Genomic DNA, 16,379 nt, shown 5'->3' with positions numbered 1-16,379 from the left:
CTGGGGGTCATAGTGGATTAGAAGCTAAATGAGAGTCAACAGTGTAACGCTGTTGCAAAAAAAGCAAACCTCATTCTGGGATGTATTAGTAGGAGTGTTGTAAGCAAGACACGGGAAGTAATTCTGCTCTACTCTGCGCTGATTAGGCCTCAGCCGGAGTATTGTGTCCAGTTCTGGGTGCCACATTTCAGGAAAGATGTGGACAAATTGGAGTAAATACAGAGAAGAGCAACAAAAATGATTAAAGGTCTAGAAAACATGACCCGTGAGGGAAGATTAAACAAACCTATTTTTTTTCAGTCTGGAGAAGAGAAGACTGAGAGGGGACATAATAGGTTGTTACAAGGAGGAGGGAGAAAAATTGTTGTTTTTAACCTCCTGAGGATAGCGCAAGAAGCAATGGGCTTAATTTTCAGCAAGGGCGGTTTAGATTGGACATTAGGAAAAACTTCCTGTCAGAGTGGTTAAGCACTGGAATAAATTTCCTAGGGAGGTTGTGGAATCTCCATCATTGGGGATTTTTAAGAGCAGGTTGGACAAACACGTGTCATGGATGGTCTAGATAATAGTTAGTCCTGCCTTGAGTGCGGGGAACTGGACTAGATGACCTCTCAAGGTCCCTTCCAGTTCTATGATTATTGTCTTCATAGAAAACAGAGTTCAGCACATTGATTTTTAAATAGCTCTTTGGGGGCCCGATATGGAAGTGGTCACTCCCGTTTCCTCAGCCCCTCCTCCTTTAAAGCTGAAGTTGATCGTATAATCACTTGCATTTGGACAAAGGTAGCAGATCTGTCTCAACGCACCCCTGAACTGTCTGTCACTTGGGGATTATACCTTAGTCCCTAGGCAATAGTGCATTGGGGGCAGGGTAGTTCAGATCACAGATGCTGGTGTGATGGAGGCTGATCCTTTGTGTGGAAAGAGAAGACCATACTGTCCATTTGCATATGTTGGCATTTCCCCTCGCTGGTAGCACGCAGTATAATGGATGCAAGTGTCGATTAGAGCTTGTTTCTCTTGACTGAGAGTGATGACAATTTGAGTGACAAGGTGGGTGAGGGAATATCTTTTATTGGACCAACTTCTGTTGGTGAGAGACAAGCTTGCAATCTGAATGTCATTTCTGGCTGCTTCAGTTACATTGCACACTGATCTGATTGAAGAAGCAGGGAGGGAAGGAGAACAAGGGGAGGAGCCCGGAGCCCTTCAGCTGATGTGGTGCAGCTTGAGATAAACAAAGCTGTTTCTAGTCTATCTGGCCCTTATCATTGGTTAAATAAGCCTTCCTGAGGATGTGGGCAAGGGAGTATATCTCATGTCTTCCCCAACTTGATCTGAGGCTTCCAGAAGTGCCATGGCAACAAAGATCAATAAAACATAAGGTGCTGGCTTGTCAAGGAAAGTTAGATTTAACTTCTGCTCTGCTTTGCCCTCCTTCCCCCCCACCGCCCACCAAACAGCTGCCTGAGGGCCCCATCTCCATTATGCACAGCTACATTGGCAAATGCTAAGCATGTCTAGGGGGCAGTGGGGAAATTCCACGGCTGGAGCTGGTTCAGAACTGTACAGCAGGAGGCCCTGCTTTGTAAATGTTTATGGTCTGAACGTTTTCAGAGATGCTGAATGCTGCAGTTCCTGCCAAAATCAAGGGGATTTGTGGATCCCGTAGGACTTCCGAAAATCAGGCCATTACCTCTTATGCTATGGGGCTGTCTTAGCTTCCCACTCCTTCACGGTAACATGGATGGGTTTGTCTCTTGACTTCTTGAAAAGCATCTTCCCTCCTGCAGTGAAGTGGCGGTGACCAAGGAACTGGAGAAAGGTAAGAGGGATTTTTGTCACCTTACGTCAGTTATCCTATCCCTGGGTCTGTGTAGCAAAGCTGCATCTGCACGTTCTCCCCACTTTTATAGCAGGCACTTCCTAAAGGAGTTGAGGGTGAGAATTGGGAGAATGGAGACTGGGTTAACACCAAAGCCTCATCTTGTTTTTTCCTTCAGTCCATGTACTTACTGTGGGTTTTACATTACAGGCCAAGAATAAGGAGACAGGGGCATTAGCTGCTGCAAAAGTCATCGAGGCTAAGAGTGACGAGGAACTGGAGGATTATATGGTGGAGATTGAAATCTTGGCGACCTGTGATCACCCATACATTGTCAAGCTCCTGGGAGCATTTTATCATGACAGCAAACTGTGGGTAAGAGGCTGTTACTGCATGTCATCCCCTCTTTTGTACATTCTTCATTCTCTCCATGCTGTGCTGGAAGACAAAACACACTGGCTCGTGGTAAAGCGACCTCCGTAGAGCCTCTGACATTCTGAAAGTCTCTGGCAGTTGTGAGCAAGGCACAAAGTGTGCACTAGACACTGTTCTCATAGTCATCAGGTCTCCCTCATTCTTCTCATTGGATGAGCTGCTTAGAAACCGCCCAGACAAGGTCCTGAGACTCCCCCGTTCCTTCTCTGTCAACATACACTACTTAGTAATCATTCCCCCTGTGTTAGAGGAAAACCCTCTGATATTCAGCGTGCGGCTGCAGGGAGGGTAGAAGGGATTGTGGTGCTAGAGAAGGATTCCCCTTTCCCTGCTGGATTCAGACTGTGCTGTATGTGTCAGTGAGGATGCCTATATGGGGCTCCAGAAATTGGGGTGTATGTTGCTCTTTCACCAATGTATTCTGTTTCCTCTCTGATCATATCTGCCAGTACAGCTGCCCCTTCTTGCAACTACATCTGGGTGGCCCTAGAAGCCTTCACGGCTATAATGTCAAACCATAAACATGCAAGATGTTGTGTTCCCGAACAATCTTAATGCCCTTCCCCTCAAGCATCTTCACAGCCTCCCAACAGATTCCTGGAGACTCTCTATTCATAGATTATAGGCCAGAAGAGACCACTCTGATCTAGTCTGACCTCCTGGTAGCACAAGCCCTGTGACTTCCCTGAGTTAATTCCTGTTTGAACTAGAGCATGTCTTTGAGGAAAAACATCCAATCTTGATTTAAAAATTTAGAAAATCCACCACGACCCTTGGAAAGTTGTTTTAATGATTAATTACCCTCACTGTTAAACTTAAACTAGTGGCTTCTGAAATCTGAATGTAGAGCTCTGCTAGCTGGTAAGGTCACTGGCATCTGAGAGATGAAATGCCAAAGCCAGGGTCTCTTGCTTCACGTTAGACTGTGTGCTAGGATGTAGCCCAGACCGAAGCCTGTTGTGCCAGCATGTATCAGTGTCCTTTCTGAGAAGAGCACTAACGCTCTCCCCTGTCTCCTGTGGCTTGCTATAAATCAAGATTAAATGTGCAGCATCTGAGCTCTTAAATGTGAGCCTCAAACCCTCCTTTCCATGAGCACTGCAACTCTGAAGGGAAGGCGACTTGCACGTTGTCTTGAGAACTAGCATTCAGATGGCAACTGATCTTCGTTTTAAGTGTCACTTTAGGTTCAAGCATCAAAATAAACCTATAACCTTCCAGCAAAGTGAAAGGCAAACGTCCTCCTCGTGAGGGAATTCAGGGAGTCCGCTGACACTGTGACTTTGCCAGAAATCAAAAAGTCAAACAAACCGACAAGCTCAGGATTAGAGACCAGACTTGTCTGTCTTTATACCAGTGGTTTTCAAACTGCAAGTCGCGACCCAGTAGTGGGTTGCAGAATGTAAGGCACTGGGTTGCGGCAGCTTTGGTCAGCACTGCTGACCGGGCCATTAAAAGTCCTGCCGGCAGTGCTGCCCGGCTAATGCAGGCTAGTCCCTACCTGGTCTGACACCAAGCTGCGCCCCGGAAGTGTCCAGCAGCAGGTCTGGCTCCTAGGCTGCCCAAGCCCTGGCTCTGCACTCCGGCCAATGGGAGCGGTACCTGTGGGCAAGAGCTGCGCAGAGCTGCTTGCGCGCCTCTGCCTAGGAGCTGGACCTGCTGCTGGCTGCTTCCGGGGCGCAGCGTGGTTCGCAGTGCCAGGACAGGCAGGCAGCCTGCCTCTGCCCTCCTGCTGCACTGCTGACCAGGAGCTGCCCAGGGTAACCCCGTGCCCCAATCCCCAGCCCTGAGCCCCGCCAGCCCAGAGCCCAGAGCCCTGAGCCCCCCAAACCCAGAGCCCTCTCCTGCACCCCAAACCCCCTCATCCCCACCCCAGGGCCTGCCCCCCCCCCCAGCCCAGAGCCCTGACCCTCTCCCACACCCCTACCCCAGCCCTGAGCCCCTCCCACATCCCAAACCCCTCATCCCCAGCTCTGTTGGGTTGTGGGCATCCACAATTTTCTTCAACTGGGTCGCCAGAAAAAAAGGTTTGAAAACCACTGCTCTGTACCTTCCCCACTCCATTCCTACCTCCTTCAGCTTCCCCCCATTTTAACTAGTCAGCCTGATTTATTTGTTAGCCTCTGTTTTCTAAAACATCAGCTTGTTCTTCCCACCTCCTCCCTCTGTAGGAAGATTTCCTTCCTTCCTGTAGGAAATTCTGCCTTTCCCCTTTGCTTTGCTTTTCTATGCAAAGTGCTGTGTAATGTGTCAGTGCCTGCTGACCTACTAAAATTAAACAGTCCTTTAGAAACTAATGAAACAAGATACCCTGGTATCGAAACCTCCCATGAGGGGAAATCTTCTTATACCTCAGTCCATTGTTAGGTGGCTAGGGTCCTATTTTTGGTTATTTGCAAGTGGCATTTGTCTTTCACCATTTATGCTGTTCATTTAAATACTCCTGTGTTTCACTGGGCTCGTAGGAAGTAAAAGGCCAGGCAGTTCCACTCTTAGTTACATCTACACTGCAGCTAGGAGGTGTAATTCCCTGCTTGGATAGACATGTGCCAGCTCTGATTCAGCTAGTGTACCAAAAATAGCTGTGTGGTCGCTGCTCAGGCTAGTTGCCTGAGTACAAACCCACCCAAGAGCCTAGCCTCAGTCAACAACATTTCCAAGATTCTCTTGCAACAAATACAAGGCTGCAGCTTTTGGGTTGCAAACATTGCAGGGGAATGTTTGCATCCAAATAGGGGTAGGTTTTTTTGTTATTTTAAGAACATACATTTCTGTTAAATAGAATTATGTAAAAACTTTTTCTCCTGGAGGTGTTCAGAAGCCAGAGAGGCAGAACCTATGGAGTTTTTGGCATAGACGGTCCGTGCAGGAGCAAAGCCCTGTTGGAACGCTGCAGCGGAAGGAAATCTGAGTGCTGTGCCTTATCTGCAGTGCAATGGGGTTCCCCAGGGTTCTGAGAGTGGCATGAAGGAGTGCCCCAAGTGTAGAGGCATTGCAGGGCTTCGCCCAGCCAGTGCGGAAGTCATGACTTACTCAGCCTCCCTGTCAGTGGCACGTTCCGCTCCCAGCATCTTATTGCTGTGTAATGCTGACGGACCCTGGTTGTCAGTAGGCGGGATCGAATCTGGGACCTCTGGAGCTTAGTGCATGAGCCTTTACCGCATGAGCTAAAAGCCGACTGGCTGTTAGCTAAGGCTGTAGAGCAGACTCATTTTATCTCTGTCTCGAAGCTGTGTGGGTTACAGCTGCAGCCTGCGTAACACAGACACTGAAGTCCATGTTCCAGTGCTGGCCCCAGTATTGAGACGTTAACTGAGCTGATAGAGCAAGTGCTCCTGAATTAATAAAGAAAAGATGTGAGGAAACCTGGGATTCAGCAGCATCTGCTTTTAGTGTTGCTGTGAGCTCCAATCGCTGCCCTCGCATTCCCATGTTTGGGGGTCAGGGTTTTGCCTCATTTTTGGTAGGCAGCTAAGTGTGGTGTTTGTGGGGCTAACTTCTGCACGGGGGAAAGTGTATGAAATGCTCCCAGCCCTGAAGTAGGTTCATTTTAAACTAAATATTCACCCTCCTTTTGGTCCCTGGCAACCCCTGAGCTATATAAAGTTGAGTGACAAGAAGCCCCTGCATTCTCGAGTGTGAGAGTGAAAGCCTGCTGCAGGCCACAGGTGTAAACAGTGCTGAGTTTGGACACCCCAGTGAACTTTATGGGATGGAGTTATCCTCATTACAACATTCTACGCTGAGGAATTTTAAGTTGTAATACATCACCATGATGCTGTGCTCCATGCACCGTGCCAGTAGTTACTGACTCACCTCACTTTCTTCTGATCTGGGCAAGAGCTAAGCAAGCTTGTGCTACTTCTAAACAGCCTCAAGAAGCTTCCAGAATTGCAGTGTTGCCAACTCTCATGATTTTTATCGCAACCCTGGCAATATTTGGTGTGCATTTCTTAAAGCCCAGCTGTTGGAATTGGGGCACTAAACAAGGGTGGAGACCCTTATGCAAATTAAAAAGCAAGTTTATAGCCCTTGTGGTTGGGGAGAAAAGCTTGCAAATGTGACCTGAGTGCAGCCTATGGGCTCAGGAACCTGAAGGCAATTCCCACTCCACCACCTGCCCCCAATATCTATTATTAAAAATAATCTCACAACTCTCTGGGGCCCGGGCCTCATGATTTTTGAATGCTTGGGGTTGGCACTATTGAACTTTCTCTTCTTGGGGAGAGAATATAGTAGCTGTTGGATGCGCTGTCTTCCTCATTGCTTATTGACTTCTAGATACTGCACGTGTTAGGAGCTGTAGAAATGCTTAGAGCAGATTGCAGTCTCCTACTTTCAAATGTCTCCATCTGTTTAAGTGTGAGTTCTCTTTGGGGGTAGGGGTGGGGGTGGAACTGCTCTTGGACTGATGTTTTCTCCACCAGCCTTTATTCTGAGCACCTGACTTTTGACCTCCAGAGAGGGGGTTTGGTTTACAGCTTGACAGTCTGTTTTAACAGTAACAAATATATCCCTTTTGCATCCTGTATAGAAAAGTCCTGTGAAGTTAATACAGAATTAGAACCTCTCTGTATGAAATCCTGGGCCAGTTGAAGTCAGTGGGAGTTTTTCCATTGATTTTTCAGTAAAACCAGGCTTGAAACCCGTAGGTTTCTTGGACCATTCTATAGAATGGATAGAGGATCATTCATATCTCCCTGCTATGGAATTTTACAGGTGGGTTGAAAAACCCAAGTTAAATTAATAGGTTTTTAGGGTAATTTGTATAAAACCCTATTGCTTTAACCTCTATCATAGAATATCAAGGTTGGAAGAGACCTCAGGAGGTCATCTAGTCCCCTGCTCAAAGCAGGACCAATCCTCAGGCGGATTTTTGCCCCAGATCCCTAAGCGGCCCCTTCAAGGATTGAACTCACAACTGTAGGTTCAGCAGGCCAATGGTCAAACCACTGAGCAATCCCTCCCCTTCAATTAATGTCTACAAAGCTCTTCCATAAGGTGTGAGGTTCTAATTGAAGTAAGCTGTGGGTGGGATACTTTTACTGCTTTGCTGTAAACTGTGGTACAAAACTTAAACCCCCCATTGTCATGTACATTGACATTTTCCCTGAGACCAAAGCTAAAACCTCACACCCCAGCCTGGTAACTTACCTTTGCCAGCACACATCTGTAGGCCATCAGAGTTTATTTAGCGAATGGCTTGGCTTAGTGGCTCAGTTTATGGAATTGGCCTAGTTGGCTTCTTCTGTATGTGTAAATACCTAACTGAAGTAGCTGGAGAACAGATTCCATTACCTTGCAACTATTTCATTTCCAACACGAAAACCCTTTGAATTTTCAGTGGGCAGAGAAACATGTTTGTTTTGATCATTGTGCATATTACATGGACACTGTGTGGGCTTCCTGACTTCTGGTCGTATGTAATTATCCATATGGCACCATCACATGTCCCATGTCCTCTTGCCCACGGGAATAGATCATGTCCGTGTCTGCATTCCAGATCTGATGGGGCGGGACAAAGGGAAAGAACACTGGGCTACACTCTGTCGTAGTCATCCAAGGGGGCAGTGAGGTTGGGGAGGGACAGTGTGGGCAAAAATAAGACTAATGTAACTAGAGAGGAGAACTGAAGTCCTGGATAAGAAATTAACCTTTTCACACTAGCATGTCCTGTTGCATCCGTTTCTAGTGATGGCCTTTGCTCTGGGAACACCCAGCTTCAAAAATCCTTATCAAAAGCAAATGGCACCAAGATGGTGCATTCAGCAGGTTTCTGTTCCCTTTCTCTGTACCAGTTCATACCAAGCATTCTTGAAAATCCTGCATCATCAGAAAAAGTTCTTTACGTGTTGCCCCAGGATACTGAGTCCTGTGAGGTGTTGGGTGGCTTTTAACTTCTTTTAACTGGAAATAATGTTTTTTTTTTGTTTTTTTTAAAGCTGACACTGAAGTATCAGATTTGCTATGTTAAGTCCAGCTGTAACAACCTTAAATACCAGGGAAATATCCCTTATACAGTAAGCCTGAGCCATAGAAAGGTGTATTCATCAGATACCATGTGTACAAGGTCCTTTCCCCTGGAGATTTAATACTGTTTTGTTTTAATATTTAGCATCTTACTTAGCAGGAGCGTTGCAGGTCTAAATTGGTGCTTTACGCACTGCCTTGTGCTTTTGTAGTAAACGTTTCTCCTCTCTGAAAGTGCTTTGAACACTTAGGCCTTGGCTACACTGGTGCTTTACAGCGCTGCAAGTTTCTCGCTCAGGGGGGGTGAAAAAAACACCCCCCTGAGCACAGCAAGTTACAGCGCTGTAAAGCGCCAGTGTAAACTGTAAGCTAATCCCCACGGGGAGGTGGAGTACCTGCAGCGCTGGGAGAGTTCTCTCCCAGCGCTGGCGCTGCGACCACACTCACACTTCAAAGCGCTGCCACGGCAGTGCTTTGAAGTTTCGAGTGTAGCCAAGCTCTCATACTGTGATTGACCCTAAATAAACTTCAGTGCAGCACAGGGGAGACTGCACAGTTCCTGCCCTTGTTAGGTCTCTCATCAACCAATGCTTATATCTGTGTCACTAAAATTCACCCCAAACTTGGTCTAACCAGAGAGTCACTGCACAAGCACAGCAGAGGATTCACTAGCTGCTCTGTTTGTTCCTAAATACTTACCGATGCCCTAGAACTCGGATGTGACTGCTACATGATCCAGTTAATCTCTGCCTGGCTGTTGTGCGTTAGCACGTCCTTGGCTTTTGGGGGATGCTTGTTTGGACTCTGATATCCAGGTAGTTCACTCTGAGGACGGGAACAGGGTAGCACCAACTGGCTCCTGCAGATTGCTTAAATGAGTAATTGGCTTGTTTGCTCAGTGTGAAATTGCCTGGACCTGGGGGCTTATCCTCAGCTGGTGTTGAAATCAGTGGAGCCATGACAATTTATATTAGCTGAGGATCTGCTCCTTGTATTTTGCTACCACAGGCTCACTGTTCCACTGAGTCTTCTAATGCTTGTTACCACACCTGGTATATGACGAGAAAGTCATACATTCCAAGGTATTGACAAGCTTAAAGTTACAGGTGCAGCAGGAATATTTATCTTTGAGGTGGGGTGCTTCTGCCTTATCCAGGTCATCTAGTGAATGTCAGTTTTTATTGTACCGGAGAGACTTTTTTTTTTATGAACTCACACAGGAAAATGATAAGACAAAAACACACTATGCCCTGTGGGTGAACACCTTTCACAAAGCGATCCCTCTATCTGACCTGTCAGTCCTCAAAGGAAACCTGCACAACACTTTCAGAAGGCTAGCCTGGGAACTTAATTTCATTACCCATAAATATGAGGGCACTGTAGATGGGATGGAGGTAAATCCTATCTCGCCATGTTACTCCCTACCTGCACCATCACTGATTTTATGAAATGAAATGCCAAGAACATAAAACTTGCACATAAATTGATGAAGGTACTTCCAGGTGGGGATGATACAGTGACTCAAAACCAAACTGAGAGCCCATCCTGCGATGAGTGACAAGTTGCAGCTTTGATCTTAACAGCATTCCTCTCTCTTTTTCTTTTTCTTTTTTTAAAAGTGCTTTTACAAAGCCCTGAGAGCATGGAAATATTTCCATTGATTTAAAAATATTCCATAAAAACAATTAAGAAATGCAAATAAACATTTTCCCTGCTGTGTTTCCAACCCAAGCATCCTAGCACTGTGATCACTTAGGAGAATCTAAGGGCTTGGCTACACTTGCGAGTTACAGCGCAATAAAGGAGCCCTGGGAGCACTAGCTCACTACCTGTCCACACTGGCAAGGCACGTAGAGCACTCTGACTCCACGGCTACAGCGCTGCTGGTACTCCACCTCAGCAAGAGGAATAACGTTTGCTGCGCCTTGGCTACAACGCCCGGGCATCAGTGTGAATGAGGTGTTGCGTTACTGCGCTGTGATCGGCCTCTGGAAACGTCCCATAATCCCCTTAAGTCAAGTGGCCACTCTTGTCATTGCTTTGAACTCGCCTAGGAATGGAGCTATGGCCTTTGAAAGCTCCGTTTCTGACAGCTGGCTCTGAGACAAAGCAACCATTACTGTGGAATGCTGTGTGAGAGGCGGACAGGGCGGGGTCTGCTGCAGTCTGAACTTAGAAAACAGCATACTGACATGCTTTCAGCCCCCCCAAAAAACACTCTTTCCCTCCACATACACACAACACGCTCCCTGTCACACTCCACCCCACTCCCTGCATTTGAAAAGCACGTTGCAGCCACTTGCATGCTGGGATAGCTGCCCATAATGCACCGCTCCCAATGCTGCTGTGAGTGCCGCAAGCAGCATTCTACGAGTGCCGCAGCAAGCAGCTGTCAGTGTGGACAGATTGCAGCGCTTTCCCTACTGTGCTCTCCGAAGGTGGGTTTAACTCACAGCGCTCTACATCTGCAAGTGTAGCCATGCCCTAAAGCTCAAAGCTGACTAGAAACAGAAGGGAAACCGACTAGTGGCTCTCCACGGTGAAATGCTGATAGATGTGTGCAAAAAAGTGAATAGTATCATAACGTGTTAACATTTTTAAAATTCAGTTGTAATCTATAGTGTCAGTAAAATGTCAAGAAACATGTGCTTGATGTAATTCATCTTATCTTAAACTGTGATTCCTTTAAAAACACACCTACACCCATCACCTTCCAGGCACAAACATTGGACTGTTCAAATTGGTGAATCTTAACTGAAATTGACAGGCTCCTCCTGAATGTTCAGCTGTTAAATCTTTCATCGTCCTCCCGTCAAGCAAAAGCTTGAGTGAAGGGGCCTTTAAACCATTCCTTGAAGGCCAGCCAAGTCCAGCCATATCAGATCAGTGTGGGAAGCAAATTCCAGTTGAGAACCCTCCAACAGTAAAGGCTTTGTCCCAGGTGTTCAGACCAGGCATGTGAGCCCAGCTATTAGGGCACAACAAAGGGGGAGAGGTGGTTTCTCATCTGCATGAAGCAGCCGGATAAGTACCACAGCAGCAAACTCTGCAGTTAGGTACTTAAAGGCCAGAGCACAATCTTAAAGGCTGTAATTACTGGGATTGGCCACTCAGATGGAAGGGGGAGACTCGTGAATTACCAGTCAGGCTTTGCATTTATCCCTCCCTGTGATGACCTCAGTACAAAGTGGAGTCATGCAGCTTTGTTCCTTTGAAAAACAGGATACTGCAGTTCTCATGCCCCTGGCGTGAGGTGACAAGTGACCCATCCCTTCACAAAGATGGCAGCTCCCAGTAGCCATAGGCATGCTCCATGCCTGATTCCAGAGCAGTGATTGGAATCTGTTGCCTGCTTGTATTTTTGAACTGTTCTTCCCATGGGGAAGCTGAGTAATGAGACTAATCAAACAGACGGGTCAGAAAGTGGAAATGCCAATGGCCCGGAAGTTAAACTTCCTGTGATGTCCAAAGAAACTAACTCTGGCTTACTGGGGGAATGGACTTGTCTTTGCCTTTGCATCCATTTGATTAAATCGGAAGTGTTTCCACCTGTGTTGTGCTTGGTTTTGAACTCGAATGGGAATGTCCCTCCCCAGCTCTCAGTCATTAGTTTAAGGAAGTGTTTTGCTACTTCAAAGTGCGAGTCTGACTCAGAGGAGTACCTGGGATACGGATCTGTGCTTTAGTGGCTTGCACAGCTAGAAGGACTTCTTTTTAAATCCTGACAATGCAAAGAAGGGAGCTTTCCCTGGTTACTAAACCAGGTGCCTGGGCACAGACTGGCAGTTGTGCTCAGAGACTCAAAATAAACCTTTATTTAAGGGGATATAATGTTTTTGGAAGGTGCCTTTGAGGTTAACGGTCTGTCTGCACCCAAGAGCAGCAATGCAAGGTGCTGCCAATGCCTCCTTCTGCCAGTGTGTTTCAGCGCCCCCTGTAGGGCCCACCTTGCAGTGCAGCGGGGAGGAGGATTGGTATTTGTATTTGCGATAGCACCTAGAGACCCCAGCCTCCTTGTGCTAGGCATTGTGCAGGTGTATAATAGAGAGGGCCTTTGCCATGAAGAGCTTAGTCTAAGGGCGTGTCTACGCTGCAATCTAAGTTGACCTATGTTAGGTTGACTTACAGCCACAGCAGTAATTACTTCAGTGGCTGATGCCCACACTACCCTCCTTCTGTCGGTGGTGTGTGTGCTCACCAGGAGCACTTCCACCAATTGAAGAGGGGCAGTGTCAGGCTGAGAGCCAGGCTCTTCCCCTCCTCCCCCCCAAGCTCAGCTGCTTCCCAGCTCTCGGTCCCTGCTGGGAAGGGGAGGTAACCACCCGAGGCTTCTTACCTCTGGCGGGGAGATCTGCGCCCGGAGTCCGGTTGGCTGCCATACTCCCAGAGGGCTGCCCAAGCCGGGAGTCTGGGGGACAGCTCGGAGCAGAGGCCCAGCTGGGGAACGGGCTTTCTTGTCAATTTCATGGCTCTAGCCAGCAGCCAATGTAAGGAATACAGCGTCAACACAGACACTGCATCGCCCTAACTACACTAACATAAGCCCTATGGCTCTCATGGAGGTGGAGTTATGTGGGTGTAGTAGGGCACGTACATTGGCGGGAGCAAGGCTGTAGTGTAGACGCTGACATAGGTCGACATTAACTGCCTTATGTTGACCTAACTGTGTAGTATAGACCAAGCCTAAGACTGCAGCTCAGCCAGTGGATATAGCAGACGGGAACACAAGGTAATGATGAGACTGCTGTGATAGCATCATTCACAGCATCACTTTATGACCCACTTATTCTTTGGCCTCGCTGCTGAGACGGCCAACGGGGTGCTGTTGTGATGGTGGTTCTGTAATGTAGCCACAAAGAATGGGCCTGGGACAACAAATTTATTTTGGAGGGTACCTTCATGTGCTGCTGACTGTGGGCTGCTGCTAGCCCGGAGTATGTTTGAAGTGGTTACTTAGCAGTGAAAAAGACTGTTACCAAGCTCCATTCCAGTCGCTCAGGAACTCTGCATTTCAACATACATCCAACATGGGAATGTTGGCAGTTGAATGAGAGGCGGTGTGGTCTAGTCAGTGGATATGGCACCAAACTGGGAATCAGGAGAGATGGGTTCCATTCCTGGCTCTGCCATTGACCTGCTGTGTGATGTTGGGCAAGTCACTTCCCCTTGCTGTGCCTCAGTTTCCCCATCTGTGAAAATGCGGATAATGATGCTAACCACCTTTGTAAACCACGTTGAGATCTACAGATGAAAAGTACTATAGAAGAGTTTGGTGGTGGTGGTGGTACAATTATTGTCTTCATGCTTCATTATAGATGAAGCTCTCCATTGTGAAGTCCAAAAAGATGTGTGGTGGTTTTTTGGGGGGTTTTTTGGACCTGTTGTCTTGCTGCCTCTTCCTCTGCTGATGGGGATTGATCTTTTTTTATTCCAAATATTTCTCCTTGGAGGTTATTTTATTCTGGGAAAATGATCCATTATCCTGGTAAATAGTACCCTTTTCTTGTAAAGAATATTGGCAAGCTTGTAGCTGCCTGTCTGACAGAGAGCTAATTATTTCATTTCCACCTACAGAATATTTGCCATGTCAGACAAGCTCTTGACATTTGGGTTTTTACTGTATTAGCAATGAGGGTTTCGCTATTATTTTACGGAGTAACCAGAGATCTCTAGTGTGCACGAGGGCCTGTTGCTGCCTAGGAGGGAGAGTGCTGCTGATGGGGTGGAGTGGATGCTGATTGTTCGTTGGCCTGTAGTGCATTTCTGTGTGGGTGTGATGCTGACCTTGCAGAATTCTATGAAATGGAGTTTATGAAAGACTCTCTAAACCCCTGGGCCATTTGGAGCGGATCCTGTGGGGGCCTGGGGCTATGTAGGCAAATTCATAGCTGTTTAGTCCAAAAAGGAGCATTATGGTCATTTAGTCTGACTTCCTGCATAAAACAGGCCATACTTTCTTGCTCAGGAACTTACTGGTGAGGTACAGCATCTCTCTTAGGACATTCAGTCTTGATGTTAAATGTGCCAGACGGTTCACCAGGAGCTCACAAGCATCATATGGGCCAAATTCAAAGCCTGAAGGCAGTGGAACTGGCACCCCTCTCTTCCAGCATGCATTCGGAAACAGGAGGGCACCGATAAAAGTGCCAAGCTAAGTAGGTGTAGGAATGTGTTGTTCTGTCTTTCATTCGTCTTCTGATGGGAGTTTAGCCCTTGAACTTTACTCTTTTATTGAGGAAAGGAATGTGGATTAAGGTACCAGGGATATCCCCTGGACTTTGTAACAAAATCGAAACTGACTTTCACTGATCAGTACAAGGCTTATGTGATTAAAAATAAAACAGGAAAAAACCCTCAACCCAGAGTGGATTCAGTCAAATTTGAGGCCAGTTTATGTGAGCAGTAGTTAATAAAACCCAAATCCGACAACTTTGTATTCTGTGCTCTCCTATGTTCCTGAAGGAGATAGTCCAGGTGTTGGGAAAAAGAGGGACGTTAACTGTGGGATGTAACTTGTAGCCGTGTGAAGCAGACTAGCTTTCAGTCAGCGTGCAGAGGGAGAAGATGTTCTCTTACGTTCTTGATAGCTCTTCTAAGGCGGGTGAGTTGTGGCAAATGGAGGGTCTCCTCTTGCGGTTGGCAGAACTGCCCAGCTTCATAGTTCTGCATCAGAACTTGGTCATGCATCTGCTACAACGGTTCTCAAACTGTGAGGCGCAACCCCATTTTAATGCGGTCGCTAGGGCTGGCATTAGGCTTGCTGGGGCCCAGTGCTGAAGCCCAAGCCCCATCACCCAGGGCTGAAGCCCAAGGGCTTCAGCTCTGGGCGACAGGGCTCAGGCTTTGGTTTCAGACCTGGGCGGCGCGGCTCAGATTACAGGCCTCTGGCCTCAGGCTGAAGCCCTTTGGCGTTGGCCCTCCCACCCAAGTGGCAGGGCTCAGGATGGCTCAGGCTTTGGTCCCCACTCCTGGGGTCATGTAGTAATTTTTGTTGTCAGAAGGGGGTTGCAGTGCAATGAAGTTTGAGAACCACTGCTCTGCCAGATAGGCCAAGGGGAGGGCAGGCTGTCTGCTTCCTTTAGTCTGCTTGTTCTGTATCATAATGCATATATTACTTTTGCCCTCTCATTTTATCAGTGGCAAGTATTTCTTTTCACAGAAGTTCAAACTTCTGCACCCCCCAGGTCCCATCATGAAATGCTGCCCAGTAATGCGTGCGTGCACACACATACCTGCTATAGAATATGGAGAGAGGGAGAGGCCTGATCTACGTGAAATGAGCTTTGGGAGCAAGGTGGTAGACTCCCAGGTACAGTAGGCCTGGATTTTCAATGAGACTGAATTGGCTTTTTCTGCTGCTTACTGCACAAAAAGCTGGAGAAAGGGGAATACCTCTGTTGATGGCTCATTCTAATATATGATTCACTGCTGATCTTATCTAGCAACGCTATGTTCTAGCAAGACTCAGCCAGTGCCAAGCCTCTTGAAACTGATAACTGTGGTTGGATGCTGCCTGTTTTGTTTACTTTTGGCACAGAAGAATGTCAGGCTTTGCTAATCTTCGACTGGTCTGTAATGTTCAGGCTGTTGCCCAGGTCATACTAGGGAGTCTGCATTATGGAAGTAGCTTGCTGTCAAAGTCCTACAGGGATGTTCAGCAGTGGGAACGGAAGAAGCACATTGCAACAGTACATCAGCTCCAATGAACAGAGCTGGTCTTCACTTACCTTGATGTACGTGTGTGGAAGAAGCAGTGTGATCCAATGGGTAGGGCACTAGGCTAGATCTTAGGAGCCCTGGATTCTGTTTCCAGGTCTGCCAACAATCTGCTGAGCGGCCTTGGGCAAGTCCCTATTTTTTCTGTTTCCTCCTCATCTTGTGTTTTGTCTCGTCTGTTTAGACCAGGGGTGGCCACGCCGCAGCTCCCGAGCTGCATGTGGCTCTTTTACAGTTAAAGTGTGGCCCCTGGGGCCCCTGCATCTCCCCCATTCTCTGCCTACCAGACTGGGGGCAGCTCGGGGCTTCTGCTCTGCAGCGGGGTGGTGGAGGGAGGGGCTTCTGCCCAGCAGGGAGGGAGGTCTAGGAGCTTCAACCCCATGGGAGGCGCCTGCCGGGGCTCAAGGCTTCAGCCTCTAGCCCCACTACCCTG

At 47.6% G+C, this 16,379-nt stretch overlaps 1 protein-coding gene across 1 annotated transcript in view; it reads left to right on the top strand.

Annotated features, from left to right (window-relative positions):
- STK10 (serine/threonine kinase 10) overlaps window positions 1-16,379 on the top strand; it is an 81,905-nt gene that overhangs the window by 19,013 nt on the left and 46,513 nt on the right. Inside the window, exon 2 of the mRNA XM_039484186.1 lies at window positions 2,036-2,200. Coding sequence (XP_039340120.1) covers window positions 2,036-2,200 — 165 coding nt within the window. The remainder of the gene's footprint in view (window positions 1-2,035; window positions 2,201-16,379) is intronic.

Source organism: Mauremys reevesii, linkage group 8, assembly GCF_016161935.1.
Source record: "Mauremys reevesii isolate NIE-2019 linkage group 8, ASM1616193v1, whole genome shotgun sequence".
NCBI lineage: Eukaryota > Metazoa > Chordata > Testudines > Geoemydidae > Mauremys > Mauremys reevesii.
Note: the sequence above shows the minus strand (reverse complement) of the source record. Positions and strands in the feature narration are given on the sequence as shown.